Genomic DNA, 19,985 nt, shown 5'->3' with positions numbered 1-19,985 from the left:
TTCCAGAGGACCGGGGTTCAATTCCCACCACCCACATGGAAGCTCACAACCATCTGTAACCCCTGTTCCAGGGGATCAGATTCCCTCACATAGACATACATATAGACAAAACACCAATGTACATAAAATAAAAAAAAAATAATTAAAAAAATAACAAATTCACATTAGCAAATAGACAGAGTCCAAATTTCTCTAACAACCTGGTAAAAAACAAAAACTAAAATTAAAAAAAAAAAAACAAAGACGGGACAAAACAAACAAACAAACAAAACCCCCCACATAGACACAAAGTTGCATTGTCTGAGTCAAGATCCTTAGAAGTCCAAACCTTTCATAGGCGGCTTTTCATCCTTAAGTCGTGTGTGTGTGTGTGTGTGTGTGTGTGTGTGTGTGTGTGTGTGTGTGTGAGGGCTAGGAATTTCGTCACCAAAACCCAAATGACCTTCAGAACAACTATGGATAAGTGTGAGTCTCCACTGTGTGCAGTATATATGGATAAACCACTGAATACCTGGACTCTGGGACAGAGGAGAGGAGGGTAGTGGGTTTTTATTTCCTATCCATTTTAGATTTGTCCAGCCATCCTCCATCTTACAGAAAGAGTCATCAGAAAGCCAACAGTGTGGAATCTCAACCGATAAATGAAGCAGGACACCTATCACCTGGAAACGAACAGCCATAACAGTTCAGGTAAGAATCCTTAAATGATTACTAAAACTACAGGCTAAAGAGTGGTGACACACAGGATGTGTAAATGGTTATAATGCATGTCCTCATGGGACACTTACTAGTCACAAGACCGGAAACCCAAGAAGAAATGGCTGGCATGCTGAATATAGACAACATCCCCAACCTCAAGACCAAGTGAGCATCGGGTAGGAAGCTCTGAGATGACCCAGCAGCTCTGTAGCACGAATCTTAAAAGGTCTTATTGATAAAATCAAGCCCAGAGCCAGGTATTGGGGTGAATGCTGGAAAATCAGAGAAGCAGAACAAGCCACAGCCAACTCATCTTGCCAATTCCTTAGCTCATCCTGTTTCCTCAGACTGGAAGCCGTTGAGTCCTAATCCAAATGGATCTCAGCTGAACTGCTGCTCAAAAGCATACTAGCTTAACCAGCTCTAGTTCCTTGTCCTCACAACTTATATACCTTTCTGCTTCCTGCCATCTCTTCCTGGGATTAAAGGCATGTGTCACCATGCCTGGATGTTTCCAGTGTGGCTTTGAACTCAGAGATCTGGATGGATCTCTGCCTCCAGAATGCTAGGATTAAAGGTGTGTGTGCCACCGTTTTCTGGCCTCTATGTCTATCTAGTGACTGTTCTGTTCTCTGACTCCAGATAATAAATAAATTTACTAAGGTGTACAATAAATCGGGGGACACAATATCACCACACAGCTCCCTTGGTATTCCTGCCCAGAATGCAGAGTCTGAATCCATGCCCAGGATGTATAACCTGAACTATGCCTAGGATACACAACCTGAATCCCTGTCCAGGATATACACTCTAAATGTGATCAAAAGGAAAAATTAGGTAAAACATCAGATTATAATCCAACTGAGGAACACTCTCCACAGAACTGTCCTATATTCTTAAAAGATGGTGAAGTTGGGCTGGCAAAATGGCCCATCTGGTTAAGGCACTTGACCACCAAGCCTGATGATCTGATTCCATCACCAGAACCCACAAGGTGGAAGGAGAGAACTAACTCTCACAAGTTGCCCTATAATATCCACACACATGCACACACACACACACTTACAAACACACAAAATAAATGTCATAAATTATTTTAACAATAAGGTCATAAAAGGCACTATATAAATAACTAGGCATGGTTCCAAATTAAAGGATACTAAAGACACATGTCAACTAAATGTTATGTTTTTTTTTATATTGTGGGTAATTTCCCCTTTCCTATTTAGCACATTTATTGCAACATTTATTGGGAAAGTTTAATATGACATCTAAATCGTATATTGACATTGTAACAAATGTCAATTTTATAAATTTGAAAATTATACTGTGGTTATATAAGAAACTGCCTGAATTTTAGAAATGTGTGCTGAGAAAAAATGTGTGTGAAAAGATAATAAGTCTTGTTAAATGCTAAAATTTTGGGAATATGGAGGAATAGAACATGTGAACTCTTCATATTTTTTGTAATTATTCCACAACTTATTTCAAAATACAAAGCTTAATACATTGAGTAATTCCCATTGTTTTGATGCTTTAGGAAGGAGGCAACATTCCCTTTTATGATGACCAACACAGACAGGATGAAGGAACCAACCCACAAACCCTTCTACACTGAAGACAGGAAGTAGCTGCCATCTCCTGTGCTGATGTGCTGCTCTGTCCCAAGCCTCCCAATTCCCATCTCCATCTCCCCATGACCCCCAACGTAGTCCTTTCTAAGACTTTTAACAAGGCTATAACTTGTTGTCACTTGTGAATGGGTGTATATACTTCCAAACCTTCAAAAATATTTTTATTCATTTTCTGACAATTTTACACATGCATATAATGTATTTTGATCATATTCACCCTATTATCATCTCTCTTCTACTCCCAGTGAATTTGTTCATCTTCCCAACAAATCTCCCTCCCTCATACTTTGAAAGATGTGTGTGTGTGTGTGTGTGTGTGTGCGTGTGCGTGTGCGTGTGTGTGTGTGTGTGTGTGTGAGAGAGAGAGAGAGAGAGAGAGAGAGAGAGAGATCCACTGAGTTTATGGCTGTTTGCATGAGCCCAGTTTGGGGGCTGCTTACTGCATAATGGACAACTTACCACTGGCTACACCACTGAAGAAATGACTCCTTCCTCCAGCATTGGTTCCAAATCTTAAAAGTCTTCACTGGTAGCTTTTATTTATAAGGAAGACAATATAGCATACTTTGGATTTCTTGGATCAAATTTCTACCTCATATCCTTGATTTCTATTTAATCTCAAAGAATAGTCAAATGCTAGGGAGAGACATTTGGCTCTCAGATCTTACTAGGCTTTCTATGATGGGCTACAGTTTTCAGCTGAGAGGCTTCTGGGAAAGTTGGAAAGATAAACTGGAGGACTCTGCCCTTCCCCCAACTTAGGGTGTGATAGTTCATCTCAACTGCAATTTCATGGTCTTAGGAATCACCATGGAGATCACTCTCTGGAAGTGTCCGACAGGGATTTTCTAGATTAGGTTAATTCTGGTGGAAGGCCCACCCTAGTGTTGGTGGCACCATTTCCTGGGCTGGGAAGTGCTCTGGGCACCGGGATTTCATTTCTCTCTGCTTCCTGACTGTACACTGTGACTTCCTCATCATGATGGACTGTTTCCCCAGGAACTGTAAATTCAAAGAAACCCCTCTTTCCTCGGTTTTCTGTCAGGCACTCTGTCACAGTGATGAGACAAATGACGAATAAACAAGGCTAGTTGATAGCAGAGCTGGGACCAGAGCCTGGAGTGTCTGGCTTATATATTCATAAGGTGTGTTCTGAAATTCCAGGAGCCCAGTAATGGGGAGACTCATTGTTGAAAGTATGACCAGAAGAAACAAATGCCACTTCATTGTCTGGCCTGGCCAAAGCAATCGGTATCCTATGATATCTGTATCCTATTTTTCCTATCAGTCAGCTCCGTATTCTTCATCTGTCCATGTAAATATCCTTCTGCTGCCCTCTTGAAAAGACACATGTGCCTTCACTTAAGGCCCACTGAGACGATCCAATCCCGTAACTATTGACTGCACCTGCAAAGTCTCCCATGAAAGGGAACATTCATTCACAAGTTCTGAGACTCGGACCTGTTATTGTCAGTGGCTACTCTACTGGTATATAATTAAGTCGGGGCACCCAATGCTATCTTCTGGTCTTTCATAATTATAAACTTTTGTGTGGCCTCATTTGGTCATTTTATTGAAGATCTACTTAGATTGGCACGAGGCCCTCAAGACTCTTCTATTTAAATGAGGATTTAATCCTTTCCGTGAGAGAAAGCAATAGTTATAGACATACTTCTGGAGCCTTTCTAGTAGGTTGCTAAGAGACGAATCTAGTCATTCAAGGTCATGAACCCCAACTCATTGACAATTATTTGGGTGCAGTATTATGTTGTCAATCTTCAGTAGAGATTTCTAAGTGTTACCATTTAGGAATGAATGCCTTTTCTGCCCATTCCTGCTAAGGAGAGTCAACCTCACTTTATAACAGCCTGTCTCCTGGTAATTCTGCAGTCATGGACACCCTGTGCTGCCTGGTTTTCTGATCAGTTGTGGGAATCTTGCCATGTTTGTGGCCAGCTGTTCTCTACAGCCATGATGGTGGTCTCCCTGGTGGAAAGGGAGCATTTAGGGTTTAGGCCCAGTGGGATGGAGTTCAGACTCTGGGCACCATAGTTGTGAAAGAAGACATTTCTTTTTCTTTTCTTTTTAAAGATTTATTTATTTAGTATACAGCATGTATGACTGCAGGCCAGAAGAGGGCACCAGATCTCATTACAGATGGTTGTGAGCCACCATGTGGTTGCTGGGAACTGAACTTAGGACCTCTGGAAGAGCAGTCAGTGCTCTTAACCTCTGAGCCATCTCTCCAGCCCCCAAAAGAAGACATTTCTAATGCTTTTAGTCACTGTTCTAGTTTGCTTTCTGTTGTTGTGATAAAATATGACCAAAAGTCACTTGGGGGGACAAAGCTTTATTTGGTTTACACTTTCATGCCACAAAGGGATTATCTGGCTTACACTTCCTTGTCACAATCTGTCATGAAGTGAAACCAGGGTGGGAGCTCAAGCCAGGAACTGACTCACTTGCTTCCCAAGGTTGCTCAGCTTGCATACAACCCTACATCACCTGCCCACTGGTGACACCACCCATAGTGGCTGGGTCATCCATCCCACATCAATTTTCAATCAAAAAATACCCATAGCCCGATGTCATGGAGGCATTTTCTCAACCAAGCTTCCCTCCTTTTTGGGTGTTAGTGTTCCATTTGTGTCAAGTTGACAAAACTAAGTAGCAAAGCCGCCCCCTGTGGTCATGGGAGAGGGAATAAGTAAGCCCCCCTCACTAAAGTGGGAGTGAGCGCTGTCTGCCTTGCCACGGAAAGAGCCAGTCATTCTAACTGAACATTTTTGACTATTGAAAGCCATTGGGCCAAGATCCGTCAGTCAATCTTAAGTTTGAACAATGAATTGGTGGCTAAGTGACAATACAAAAAACCCACTACATATGGAAAAACACTCTCTACATAATGCAGCGAAGTATAATGCCGAACAAAATCACTGCAAGAAAAATACTGATGGAAAAAAACGACAAGGGAGGCTGGCTGCCACTAAACCAGTGAGCCCAAGGAGGCACAGGACGGATGGGTGAGGCAGGAGCATGGATGATGGGAGGACTGGTCCCTCCCTACTCAGCAGATCCAAAGACAAAAGCCTAATAAGACATTAAGCTGATTTTACTCTCCAATAAATTATAATAAATTAATTTTCAGCCTTTGGGAAATTTGTCTGTAATTCTCTAAAATATATATGTACTATGAAAGCAATAAGTCCAGATTTTAGAAGAAGGAGTAATTGGACAAAATTAATAACCCAGGATGGCTTTGTAATTTTCTCAGTGTGGTCCTGGCAAACTGTTATCTCTGCTGCCGAAGCAGCACAGCCCAAGACAGATGGCACCCTGCCCACAACAGCACAATAGCTGAGATGCAATTACTGGCTTTGTGGGGAAGGAAAGAAGCTGGCCGTCATAAACCTCAAAGCCAGAACACTCTGCTGTTTTAATGACTCTAAATGATCGCAACAAGCGGTGGAATGAAGATCACTCAATTAGCTGTGAGCTGGACTTGGAAGCCATGAGCGTGTTTTGTGGAACTGGAGGCTTACTTTGTTCACGGGTTCTTGGAAAGGGTCAGTATTGTCTCCAAATTTGTAAGAGAGCTTTCATGCAATTTGAGTCTGATGGATGTCTTCTCTGTGGATGTCTATGTTTACTTCTTCAGGACACGTGATTTTTCAGCAAAAGCGTCTGCGGGTTAGCTTTACCCCCTTAGGATTCTATGCTGAAAAAACAAGGAGGGCCCCTTGCTTATCTTGGTAAGCAGACATGACATGGATTTAAAAAAATAGTGAATTTATTCTGGGCTAAGAAAATAATGGTGGGCGATGGCATCACAAATATTTCCTTGCAATTATTTTGCTAAAGTCTATTAAGCATAATGCAGTCAAGATTTTTCATACGCTATTTTTTTCCCCACAAGCACTGATTAAAAATGGTTATTTCGCCAGGTGGTGGTGGTGCACTGCTTTAATCCCAGCCCTCGGGAGGCAGAGGCAGGTGGATTTCTGTGAGTTCGAGGCCAGCCTGGTCTACAGAGCTAGTCCAGGAAAGGCGCAAAGCTACAGAGAAACCCTGTCTCAAAAAACAAACAAACAAAAAAATGGTTATTTCTGTTTATCCAGGGCAAGCAAAGAAACTATGTGTTTTAGACACAAACGATGCAGTTTAATCTTACCACACGCCCATGGCAGGTAGAGAGCCAAGGACAAATTAATTCCTTCGGTTGAAGGAAGGGATGAGAGCACATCAGCCATCAAGTGCCCACAGTGTCCCTTTTGAACACTTGGCAGGTCACTTGGCTAGAATGTGAGTAGAAAAGCTGATCTAGGAAGTCAAGTAGTAATTAGCCATTTGGTAAACTACACAGGGCTAAACAGCTCTGAACTTTTTATGTAATTGAAATTACTTCTTGAGTTCTATAGTTTTTTTTTTTAAACCCACTACATGGAAGAGGCCTGGTGAAGGCAAGTATGTGCTCATCAGGATCCTCATGGGAGATTTCAGAGGAAAGCTTCCCACTCCATTAACACAGAGCCGGAGGCAAGGGTTGCTGCACCCACTGAGCAGACCCCAGTCCAAGTGACAAGTTTTCTGTCGTCTCCTCCACCTCCATAGCCCATCACCACCATTTCTACTTTCCAAATGTCCTAAAGCTGCTAGGTGGTACATCTGAGGTATTCTAAGATGTCTGGGAACTGAGCAGACTATAAACTTTAGGCTGTGCCAAAGCCTGTCCATCATTGCACGTGGAAAAGGAAGCGGTGTGTGGAGGGAACAAAGCAGGAAGGGGAGCTTCTTCCATTTCTCAAGTCACAAGGAAAAAAAAAAGTTCATTTCTGAACATATAAACTGACCTGGATTGGAATGCTTTCAGTTTTGTTTAATGTGGGTGTGTGGTGTATGGTGTGTGCGTGTGTGTGTTTGTGAGCGTGTGTTTGCATGCACATGCTTTAACCCATGCTTGTGCATGCAGACAGAGGTCAGAGCAGGATGCCCCTCATCTTCCTCTCTCACTCTCCACATTATTGCCTTCAGACAGGTCTCTCACTGAACCATTGGCTGGGCTTGCTGACAATGAACTCCCAGGGGTCACTGTCTCTACCTTCTCAATCCTGGGGATACAGGAACATTCAGCCATACCCAGCCTTTTATGTGGGTGCTGGGGATTTGAACTCGGGTCCTCATGTTTGCACAGCAAGTGCTTTTACCTTTGTGCCATCTCCCTAACCCTGGAACACATTCAGATTAGTGACCATTTACTGTATTAATGGGTGATGCTTCTTTTTGTCTTGATATCAATTGAACAATGTATTGTTCTCTGATCTTGCTCTCTCATAAAAGCATGCACTACAGTTTGTATCTGACATGTCCCCCAAAGACCCATGTGTTAAAGGTTTTGTTCCCTGGCTTTGGTGCTATTGGGGTGAGGGGGTGGAACCTTGAAGAGGAAGAGAGATCATTAAGGGTAAGTTTGGTGAGTAGGATGTCCCCTTAAAGGAGATATTGCAACCTTTGCCCCTATACCCTTTCCTCTCTCTTTGCTTCCAGACCTCCAGGAAGAGAGCATTTCTCTACCTTGTGTGTCTCACAAGCCTCAGGGCAAGTGCCAGCTGACAATGGACCAAAGCCTCAGGATCATGAGCCAAAGGAAACTTGTTCTCCTCTAAGATGACTCATCTGACATATTGTGTCACACCATCAGAAAGCCGTGAGCATGTGTGTGTGTGTGTGTGTGTGTGTGTGTGTGCGCGCGCGCGCGCACATGTGCACACAAGTATGTTTCAGAAAACAAGATGCACACTGAAACACCAACATAAGCTATGACCCCGAAAGAACCCCGTATACTGTTTTTTGTTTTTTGTTTTATTCTGCCATGGTTTCCTTTGTATTCTCTTCTCCTTTAGAAAGCACATTATTGACTTTCTTTATGACGACGGTTGAGGTGGAAAGAGAGACAATGTCTTCAAAATGACAAGCGTAGTTAACCCTGTAAGCCCCTGAAACATCTCTGAGCTCTCTCCACTGCTCCTCTCTTCCCACCACATCATGGGAGAGCTCTTGGAGATCCCCATCCTCAGGCCTCCTGTGCTCTGGCTGAGGGTGGAAATTTCAGTCCCCACCTGAGCCCTCTTCTGTTTTCTCAGCTCTGTCTTCTCATCATCCCTGAGGGAAATGTATTTGAGAACACCGGGAACTTAAGGAAACAAGAAGTCGGCCATGAGGTGAAGCAAATGTCACTCTCTTCTGATGACCTATTTCCACTCATTAAATGACTACAGCACATCAGGGCAAACACCAGCCAGTTCCAGAGTAGCAGAAAACTGCCTCCCCCTGGGAAACTCGCCTTTTAGATGTGAGGAGTAGAAAGGGGCTTTTCACATATCCGAGAACAGAAAGCTAATCTGCCTTAGCCACCATCTAATTAGCGTGTGCAACCCTAGGATGTCCGGTCGCCTCCCCATCCATCTTGAATAGCAGCTGGACTTTCTCAGTCATCTTGACGCCAGTTTGCAGAGCTCCTCATTCAAATTCTCCAGTGTGGTCTATCCAGACCATCTTAAACAACTGCTCCGTGGTGATCCCTCTCTAAGGGACAGCTAATGTAGCCTGTGTGACTGACCCCACTGATTCTCATACCCCACCTGAACCATGCAGGTAGGTCACATGACCACCCACCCCTGAGTCACCATGTGGCCTCCTGGATCAAATACCTGTCTGATTTAAAGTTACCCACTCAACTTCCACTTGGAAAAGGTGCTTGGACAACACTGAGTCCAATAGAAACATTGGCTCTTAAGTTCTCTCTTTCTGTGTGCTTCCTGACTTTGTATGTATATAGCCTTTGGATGAGCCTGATACCCCTAGGATGCATAAGTAATACAATATTTCTAGCATGCATCTCTCCTGATCATTGGACGAATGCTTTCCATCTCAAGGAGCCTCAATTAAGTGTGGGGAACATGCTATGCATTTTTCACCTATTACTATCTTACCCATAATTAACCACCTGGGAGAAAGCCATGGCTAATTCACAGGAGCCTGACCTAGAATCCAGAGCCCTGGCTCTGCTATCAATAGGCTGTGTGTGAACACAGGTGCTGTAGGTCTGGAATAATATAACAGAAGGCTATGAAAAGTGCTTCATACATGATGTATATGAATACGGTTTCAATCATTGCTATGACTCTTCCCATTTTAAATATAACAAAACATAGGTTTAACAGCTATGTGATTTCCCCTGAGTCAGAAGGGTAACCTAGATCTCTTGGGTTTGTGCCAAGGAACTTCTGCACAGTCACAAGTAGGTGTCCAATACCTAAACGATAAACTCTACACATACCACAAAACAAAGGCACCAGATAGCTGTTGGGTATAAATTCTACAAATGATAGACATGTCTGAGATGATGTTTTAGGGAGAAAGGAATTATTACATCAGGCGTGTGCCTTGTGTCCAAAGCCAGACACAGACTTTGTATAAAACCCTACAGATAGTACAACAATTTCTTTTTTGTCTTTCGAGTCTAAGTATTCACCCAGACCTCTGGAATGGCAGGTGCATGTTCAGCCAAGGAAAGCACCATGGGAAGGAAGAGCCAAACATTTGCCCATGTTCTATTTGATACAACTCCTCTCTCTGTCCCCCTGATCTGTGGAATAGCATGGGTTGTTTCCACCCTGCAGCCTGCCCCTGTGTCTCAGGAAGAACAGTCTCAGACACCCCTGTGCAGCTCTGAGCTCCCACACAACACTTCTCTTGCTCTGGCTCACACTTGTCATGGATGACAGGGTTTTCTGGATACCAACTATCTGTTCACAAAGGCAGAAAGAATTAGAAAGGGCAGGGAAGACATTACAATCTGAAAGTAACTGGATTTTATTCAATCAAGACTTGGCTTGTCCAGGACCTTATATTTGGCTTGATGCATTAATTTCTTGTTTACAAATGTGTTCTATTTTAAAGGTGGTTTGTTTCCGGAGAAAAGTACACTCTTGCTTCCTGTTGTATACATAGTTTTTAGATTTCATCTTAGTGCACCATGGTGGTTAGACCTTTGTTCCAAATATTCAGTGCCTCCTCTCTGTGTTTATCCAGCACACCGAGAGCGGGCTACCTCATGTGGCCTTCTTTGGCCAACGAAATGTGACTACAAACAACATTCTGGTGCGCGGGCTGCAAAGTTATGCCATCAGCGAAGTGACTAGAGCGAGCGAGGCTGTTCTATTCGCTAGATCCGGAAACAAAGAAGACATGGACAGCAGGCTGCAGCCACCCCACAGCTGCCATACGATGCAAGTGAGAAGAACCTTTTTGTTATAATAAAACCACTGGGACTCGGGGGCTTATTGCGATAGCGGCAAAAGCTACTTAATCCTAGCTACCATATTCTCTACCACTTATGTAGATCACATGGATGTTAATCTAAAACCCACATGTTTGCAATCAAAAGCTGCTGAAAATAATACTTAAAATGACCACAGTCAGTTTTTACAAGAACTGGGGCTAGAGGCAATATACTCTTATAGGAATAACATCATTCTTGTTTGTAGGCATGTTTTGATGCTGCTGGGCACATCTTAATTCCCCTACACAATGGAGTTTTCATTCTAGGTGTTCGTTCTGTACCCTGGAAAATCTGCCGACCACAGACACTACACTTCTTTTCCGTGTCACACTGGAAGCTTAGGCTAGCCTCATGATCCACTCCCTCAAATGCACACATACAAAGACAAGTGAAAAGCAAAAGCCAAGTCTGATCTCGTCATCCAGAAAGAGCTCAAAGGTTACGAACTCTCGCTAGTTCCTCTAAACTTGATTTGAGAGTTAAGAAAATTCATTAGTGACCCAACGCTGTAACCGAATAAATTGTCAGACTCAGTATTTCAGGACAGAAGGAGGATGACGAATGACAAGCCAGAGGAATGCTTGAAGAATTCTATTTGGGAATGCCACTTTTAGAAAATGAAATAACATAGAAACAGACATGTCTGCTCCACCCAATTCCTGGCTGGGAGGTCCAAAACAATGTTTAGTACTTATTCATTTCAATAGGAAGATATGTAAACCATGGGTCTGGTAACAGAGTACCAGTGAAGTTCAAAACACCCTGGATACAAATTACATATACACACATGATTATAATATAGTAAATGAAGTACAACATATTAAATATAAATATGCATATACACAGACTTTGGATTTCCTCTTAAAGAACCCCCCCCACACACACACCAAAAGGATTTAGTTAGTTAGTTAGTTAGTTAGTTAGTTAGGTTTTTCGAGATAGGGTTTCACTGTGTGGCCCTGACTATCCTGGAACTCACTCTGTAGACTGGGCTGGCCTCGAACTCTCAAACTCAGAGATTCACCTTTCTCTGCCTCCCAAGTGCTGGGATTAAAGGCGTGTGCCACCACTACCTAGCTACTTATTTGTCTATTTATTTCTAATTGTGTGTGTGTGTGTGTGTGTGTGTGTGTGTGTGTGTGTGTGTGTGTATACAGTGCATGTGAATGTAGGTACATGCAGAGCCCCAAAGAGAGGAAGCTGGATCTCTTGGAGCTGGAGTTACAGAATGTTGTGAGCCACCTGACAGTGAGAACTGAACTTGGGTCTTGAGCCATCTCCCCAGCTCCAAGTACTTTTTCTCACTTGTTACTTTCAGAGTTTAAACTAGCATACTGTTTCCGACAAACTGTTTCTCATGTTATATTCTCTACAAAGAATCCTGTTTTAAATGAAATGAGGAGCTGTCTGTGTCATGGCCCACGTCTAGCTGGTTCAGCAGGATGAGAGGAAATGATAGGTCCTCCCTGCTCAGCCCCACAGCCCATCCCAGTGTCAGGACGTGGATGTCAGGACTCACCAGACGTTGAGTAAAAACGGAAACGTCCTCTGTGTGGTTGTCAGAGTTCATCTTCAGCAGCCTCCCAAGTCTAGGGGGACTCACAACCGTAAAGGTTATTGTTCTGTTTCTTGCCTCGTCATCGCTGGTCACGGCTCTCAGGACATGAGATGAAAGTGGTTTCGTGGAACCTAAGATTCAAATATGCATCTAAGTACAAAGCACACAAAGGCTCCTCAAACAGTCTCTCTAGACTTCTGAGAACTGCCTGGAGAACGCACCCATATGAATGGGAGTGCTAGCTGTTATCTAAAACTGGACAATGGGGTGTGGGGAGGGGCTGGTGATCCCTGGGATATCTTCTCATGGACGTGACTTGCTCCTGAACCCCAGCAAAAACCAGCTCCTCAGAGCTTCTCCTCCTGCCAAGGCCTGGCATCTGTCTGACTCCCTAGAGAAAAGAGTCCGTGCCAAGGCCTCTGTGGCTCAGCCCTGGGTACGTAAAGAAAGATCTGATTGGGTGGTGCTGGGAACCCAAAAGACTGTGGTTCCTAGAAGGAAGGAGCTTGCCTCCTAAGTAAGTATGAGGAAGCTCCCTGGCCTGTATCAAAGGCCATGTGAATGTCAGGGTTTTGGGTATTGAAGGGCCATCCTCGTAGGATGGAAGGTCTGACTGCTCAAAGCTTTCATTTGGACCAGAATCTTCCCTCATTTCTTGTTCTAACCTTCTCAAAAGGACTTTAGCATGAGTCCTTTGCAGAGTAGCCCTTGGAGTAGGTACTTTGTAAATAACTTTTGAGTTTTATCCAATAATATTAGTAAATAATAGCTATTTATTATAATATTATAGCTATATAATAATAAAATAATTATCCAATAGTAACCAAGCCTCCTAAAATGACATCCAGTTTTGCTCTCCTTCCTTGGCCTTTGTGGTCTTGGATAGGAAGGGCCGTCATATTTGATATTTAAACCACATTAGGCATTTGATAACTCCAAGGAAAAGGCAGCTCTGAGTCTGGATAACTTCCAAATTTGCAAGGACTGTTCTGAGTCCTCATTATGGAGGCGCCATTCAAAACACCAGAGCCTCTGACATGAACACTAGGCTCTTGGGGGTGAGGGAGGTGAGCCCATGGAATCCAGCCTCAGAAACAGGGTTCTGCCTCCGGCTCAGGACCTCTCACACAAGCTTAGCCGCTGCACAGAACACTCGTGTGCCACTTAGAAGTCCTCATACATTCTCCTCTCTGCTCGCTGCAGTCTCTTTCTGGCTTCTAGAGCGGGTGGTCAAGATTAGAGGTCACGCTGGGGCATCAGTCAATGTTATAAAGTCATAACCGGGGCTCCCCTCTGTCAGCTGTCAAGTTTTCTAGTATATATGTTATGTATAGTCCCTGACCACCTCAATATCCAACTTCCCCATCCTCAGCTATTCTTTGGAACACCCCCTCCATGCCTCAATTACTCTTCTTATAAGTGACCCTGTTTCTTAACTCAGTTCTTCCTTTACTTCCCAGGTTATCAAGGGACAGGAAGTAAAAGGGAGACCCTTTAAAAGTGTCATTTTTTTTTTCTATCCAATGGATAGGAAATCAGTGTGTCAAGCCTCCTTCTATCAGATGGCTAGTCACCATAGTCAAATGAGGAAGTCAACATGAGTGCAGATACCAGATGAGATACAGAAAACATGGGGCTCAGTGGGGGAGAGTGCTTGCTGCCAAGCATGAGGACCAAAATTCAATCCCTAGACCCTATATGTGCAAGGCAAGAGTGAACTCTGATACCCTACCACACGCACTCTATTGGGCACACACGCGCACACACACACACACACACAAATGTAATTTGAAAGGTTTTTAGAAAGAAAAAAAATGTGATAGGTCTACACAGTGGAATAGTAAACCCTCCAGCATATACTACGAATCCCTTCTCCTTTCTTTTGGTTCCTCAAGGACAGATGGGTCACTGATGTCATTTCCTTTCTTTCTTTGGTGACCTGAGGTGCAGGATTCTGGAGAATGGTCCTTTGTTGGTGAACTGCTTGACTCTGGACTTACAGAAGCTTGCCTCTACAGCGTTACTACAATACTTTCTGGGTTAATCTTGCCAACACTAGAGACCAACATTTCTTGAAAAAGAGCCAAGTACAATTTGGACAAACAAAAAAAAAAATATACAGCCTAAGGCCGCAGTATATTCCAACATGCCACCACTAAAATTAAACAAACAAAATCTATGGTAGAATTCAATGTGAAAAATGCTTACAAAACCTTGTCTTGAAGAATCAGTCACAGAGAAGGCAACAGAACCCATGTCAATTATATATATATGAACTCCTCCCATATATACATATGTATATTCATGTTATACACATATATCTATATAGGTACTCAAAATCTATGCAATAAAATAAGACAAAGTGAAATATTAAAATAAAATACAATCAAAATATGTTTTAATTTTACTTAGTTCACAAAAAATATTTCACTTAGAGTAACTATTAAAAACTGATATTCAAATTTGGCAAAGCATAGAAGGTATAGTTAGTCTTAAAACATTCCCATTAATAATTATTTTGGCTTGCCATGCACATTTTATAAGTATCAAGGCTGAGTGTACAAAGGAGCTAACATGGAAATTTCCGAAGTCTGATCAGCTGCAGAGGAAGTTCAAATGGTACGGTATGGACCAGATGTGAATTCAACTTCTTAAAGGCTGAATTTTTTTTTTTTTTTGGTTGTTACTAACTTACACCAGGTTGCAATATTTCCCCAACCAAAGAGATTAAAGTGTGTAACATTGCTACGTAATTGTTGTGACTATTAACTTGCTGCACATTTTTTTGGGGGGAGGGTTGTGCATGTCAATATGTCAGTAATGCTTAGGAAACAAAATAAACACCTACCCTGGTGTTCCTTTCTCAGGGAACTGACATTCTATAAGAGACAGCCTGGGATGCTGGCTTGCACATAAGGAGAGGGGCCGCTTGATACAAGCTCTAGATTTGGGGTCAGAATTGCTATGCTCCCTGGAGAGCCTAAGACTTCTGTAAGCTCTGAGACACTGAGGCCTCCTGAGCGTCCTATCTTTCACCTGCCAATGGGGATGTTCAGAAGTTGTGTTGTTATATACTACTTCACTTACAATTTTTATAATAACCCAATGTAGTAATTCAAAATGCAAGCATCGGTAGCTAAATGTCCAGCCTATAATAGGAATAGATTTTCTTCTCCTGCAATAGCTCTAAAACAAACTATGCTTCTACAAAAACAATAGACTTTCCCCTGGGATTTTAGAATATGGAAGTTCTGACCACATGGTTCTGCAAGAGCTGATATCGAACATCTTACATCATACCCAGAGGCACGATACAGAGCCTGCCTCCTTGCCCTTCACGGGACACGGCATAACATGATGAGGATGGGACCTTTCAAGGAAGATATAGAACGTGGCATCTATTATCTCCTTACAGCTTCCCACACAGCAGCTGGGACAAAAAGCCCCCAGGGGGCCGCTGATGGCGCCATGCTGAGCAAGGTTAGGTGGGACCCTGGAAAGGGGACAAAGTGACAAAAACCACAGGAATCATGTCCATGCTAGGTGACTCTGACATACAACCGGTGGCCCCTGCTACTTGGGAAAGCTAACACAGGAAAGACAGTAAGAACAGCAGGACCAGGTGGGTCATGAGGTCCACCAGAACTCTGGGACTTCTGATTCCAGTTAGGAACTTTCATGAACATCACCACCACTCAGGAGAGATGGATACGATGATTCCTTCTTCCTCCTGGCAGAGCTGGAACAGGAAACAAGGCAGGGTGGAAATGGTGGCAACTAAGACATTCAGCTGAGCCAACAGGGAGGGTTTGTGAGAGTGAGACCAGCATCTGAGTTCCAGCAGTGGTGAGCTCGAGACACGCAGGGGCTGTGTAGGCGTAAGACTTGCTAGAGAGAGAAACAGTCACCAGGACTGTGGCCAGCAACACACACAAAGCTGTAAAAACTCGAAGTTTTACATGATCTTCTGAAGGTCAAACAGGAATCTGGCCACTTTAATATACATTTTTTTTCCGGCTACACTGATTCAGTAAAACATTCACCAGAAACTCAGAAGTGTCGGAGCTACGGTGTGTCTGTCTTTCCTCTAATACAACTGTCATTAATTATTAAACCAGACTTTGCTGAGCTACAGGAAAGGTGCTTAATCTTTTGCAGCAGCCACAATTACTCTAGTTTTGGAATTTTAAAAATAGATTACCATGTTTTTCCGATTACTAAAATGAAGCTGATAATTTGTTTTTTTTAAAACACTAAATGACTTCCTAATTGCCTTGGCAGGGGATGGTAGAAGTTTCATACTTATTCGGAGAGAAACCTTACAGAGCGTGAAAAAAATCAAGTTTTATAATAGAAGAAGCACAGGTGACGGATCCCTTGCTGCATTCGGAAAGGTTTCTCTCTGCAAAGTTAAAAGCTGAGGACAACTGAGAACTTAAAAATGAACCTTTAAGGGTAGGGACACCGCTCAGTGGTGAGGGTTGCCCTAGTTTCAACCCTCAGCTTACCACCATCACAATGAAAATTAACAAAACATTCCAGAAGTTACTGTAACAAAAAAAAGCAGTGTCATTTTTCTTGAAGTCTGTTATGGAAGCAGGAGGGTTTGCTCCAGCCCTCACCGCCAATTTGTGTTTTCTCCTTAAGTCACAGAGCCCACCAACTTCCCAAGAATATGTTACCTAACTCATAAGTACTGAAATACAGGTGCAGTGTCTAGCCCTGTGGATCCCCATGTAGTTCAGCTTTAAGACCAACTAAATTATATATATGTATGTGTGTGTATATATATATATGACAAGATGGTTCAGTGGTTCCCAGCACCCACCTGGCAGCTCACATCCATCTGTAACCTCAGTTCCAGGAGACCTGATGCCTTGCTCTGACCTCTGCAGGCATAGGCATGAACAGGGTACATAGACATACACACAGGCAAAATACACATAAAATAAAATAAATAAATCTAAGAAATGTTTTTAATAAGCCAGGCCCATTCCAGAGACTCCTATTCAACTTGTATAAAGTGAGAGGCAGGTACTGCCATTTTTAGGATTGCTGGCTAGCTGGACCATAATAAATCAAGTCATCAGTGTCCCTCTCCATCTATGTTTGATTGCTAATGTCTGTCCTTTAAATAAGTTACAAGGTGCAGGACCGCTCTGGCCTTTCCTTCTTCCCAACATTCAGGCCATGTTGAGACGTTATTGTTTCCACCTCAGTGCTTTTGTGGAAATAACAAATTCCAGATTTTTTTTCTCTCTTCATTTTTTTACCCTTGCCATTGGGTAAATCTTTCCCCTTTCCTAAGAGTGTTGGCCAGAGTGGCTCACAGCTCCTCCTCTATCAGCCTGGCTTAGGTTATTGGCAAACAGCCACTCAAAGCCAGCACTAATGGAAAACACTGGCAAGCCCTGGGTGCTGCAGATGACCTTCCTATTCAAAATACAAGCAGTGTGAAGAAAGCAAAAGGACATAGAAAAGGCCCTGAGTTCAGTTCCCAGCAACGTGTACATGGGGCATGGTAGTGCAAGCCTGTAATTCCAGCACTCGGGAGGCAGAAGCAAGAAGATCAGAAGTGCAAGGTCACATGCAGTTACACAGTGAGTTCAAGACCAGCCTGGGCTATAGGAGATGGAGCTCCAAATGCATAACTAATAGAGCTCTGGGGTCTGTACGGAGAGAAGGAGGGTAAAGTATGTAGAAGGAAAGACAGCCCCTTCTATGACTCCTTCCCACTGCTCTTCTCAGCCCTTCCTTCTCCAGGGAAGAGGCAGGGGAAAGACAGAAGGGTTGAGAGTGCCATCCTTGCTGCTGTCAAATTTCTGCTGAGGTTTCTGTGGGGGTGGAGGACTTAAGAGATGTTGCTAGAGTCAATCCACAGTAAGGGGCATCACTTTATGCCATCCAAGTGGGTTTTCTGAATAGATAGGAAAACACTTAACACCCGCACCCCCCATGCTCTCCAAGCCTCTTACCTGGGAAGATGCTCAATCCTTTGTTGACTTCTAAGCTAATGATCAGAGCTCTGGCAGTGATGCTGAAGATTTGCCGAGGTGCAAAATTCAAACCATCAGTCACCTGGAAATTAAAGCCTCCTGACACTGCTCCTTCAAAAGAAGAATATACACTCTGGTCAATTTGATTATCCTGAAAAAGTCACCTACCTTCTCTCCCTCCATGGTCCCCTGCAAGTAAGACATAGCAATTTTGCAATGTGTTAATTAGCCACTGAGCTCACTAAATCAAATGCTGCTGCATGCCACATACATTTGGACCCATAACAGACAGCCTAGAGGACTGTGGGCCCATGGACTGTATATCACCCAGAGATGTCACAGCCTGCTTAGGATGCTCCATGATATTTGCATACTGATGAAGTCATTTCTCAGTGTGTCCCTGACTTTAAGTGATACTAGATTGTATTATTGACAAGAAACAAAGTTAAGACACATCAATAAAGGTTAAAATGCAGATTCCCTTGACTGCTGACAGAGTAAAAACAAACCACAGATGTTACCACTGAGTAATTTTTGAAAATTAAAAAAAAATACTCATCATCTGTATTTTATTACTTTGAAAACAATCCATATCAGTGAAGTACTATATGTCTATAACCACACAAATAATTTTTGAAATGTTGAGAGAGTTCTATACTGATAATCAAAACTTAAGGGAAGGGAATATTTAGCATCCTGCAGTTAACTACTAGAGGTACACTTTCAGTGAAGTATGTGGAAGAGAGAGGAAGAAGACTGTAGCTCAACCCTGTCCAAAGAACTGTGGGCAACTAAGAAATGCTGAGAGTGGAAGAAACAGGCTTTCCCCCGGGAAGAGCACACTGATTGGCTATCCAGTGCCCAATAGCCAACCCTGAAAACACATATACACATACATACACACACATGCACGTAACAATGAAAAAAGAGGCCATGAATTTGAAAGAGAGTTGGGAAGGGTATATGGGAGCTTTGGAAGGGAGGAAAGGGCAGGGGGATCGTATATAACTATCATCTCAAAAGATAAGAGAAATTAACAAACAAATATCCATGTCAAGCTAGCCATATTCTGAGTGGAAAGAGAAGGGAAGGGAATGACCTGGCCTCACTTTCATTAAAGATCTGCACGGAGATCGCACATTGTCAGAGACTAGGAATGCCATAAAGTGGAAAATTGACTTATGTACATCACTGAAATGGAGATGGACCAGCATCGACCCAATTCCCCAGGGTGCTTTACCAGTCTGACTCACAAGGCAGCAGGCAAGATCTCTGTGCAGGGAGACTGGGGGCCACATTCCCATCACTCTGAAAATGTCCATCTAGTCATAAATTAAAAGCCTACAGGCCCTTACAGAATGTACTAGGTAGAAATGTGTCTTTGTTGCCCAAGAGGGAATAAGACAAAGAATGAAGGCCGTATGGTCAGACTGCAACTAGGTATGAGTACTCCCTTAGTAACACAGATTGACATGAGGTAGGTTGATACTTCACATCTTTTAAGTCTTAGTTAAGCAGAGCTTACTAGGAAGCCCCAAAACCTCACTAGAATGTTCACAGGTGGTGGGTTTTTTGTTTGTTTGTTTGTTTGTTTGTTTGTTTGTTTGTTTTTAACCAACATGTTCATAGGTCACCATCAAAGAGCCAGAGACTGGGGAAGAAAAGGGCACTGAGTGTGTCTAACTCCTAACAGGGCTCACAACCCATTGTTTTGCATTTATTTGCTCTCCTGAAAATAGCTTTTCAAAGTTGTATTT

The 19,985-nt window shown here is 43.0% G+C and overlaps 1 protein-coding gene across 1 annotated transcript in view; it reads right to left on the bottom strand.

Moving 5' to 3' along the window:
• LOC118596488 (chondroitin sulfate proteoglycan 4-like) overlaps positions 1-19,985 on the bottom strand; it is a 68,689-nt gene that overhangs the window by 5,067 nt on the left and 43,637 nt on the right. Inside the window, exons 7-8 of the mRNA XM_036207418.1 lie at positions 18,208-18,339; positions 12,194-12,363 (exon numbers count right to left, since the gene is read on the bottom strand). Of these exons, the coding sequence (XP_036063311.1) occupies positions 12,194-12,363; positions 18,208-18,339 (302 nt within the window). The remainder of the gene's footprint in view (positions 1-12,193; positions 12,364-18,207; positions 18,340-19,985) is intronic.

Source organism: Onychomys torridus, chromosome 15 (genome assembly GCF_903995425.1).
Source record: "Onychomys torridus chromosome 15, mOncTor1.1, whole genome shotgun sequence".
Classification (NCBI taxonomy): Eukaryota; Metazoa; Chordata; class Mammalia; order Rodentia; family Cricetidae; genus Onychomys; species Onychomys torridus.
Note: the sequence above shows the minus strand (reverse complement) of the source record. Positions and strands in the feature narration are given on the sequence as shown.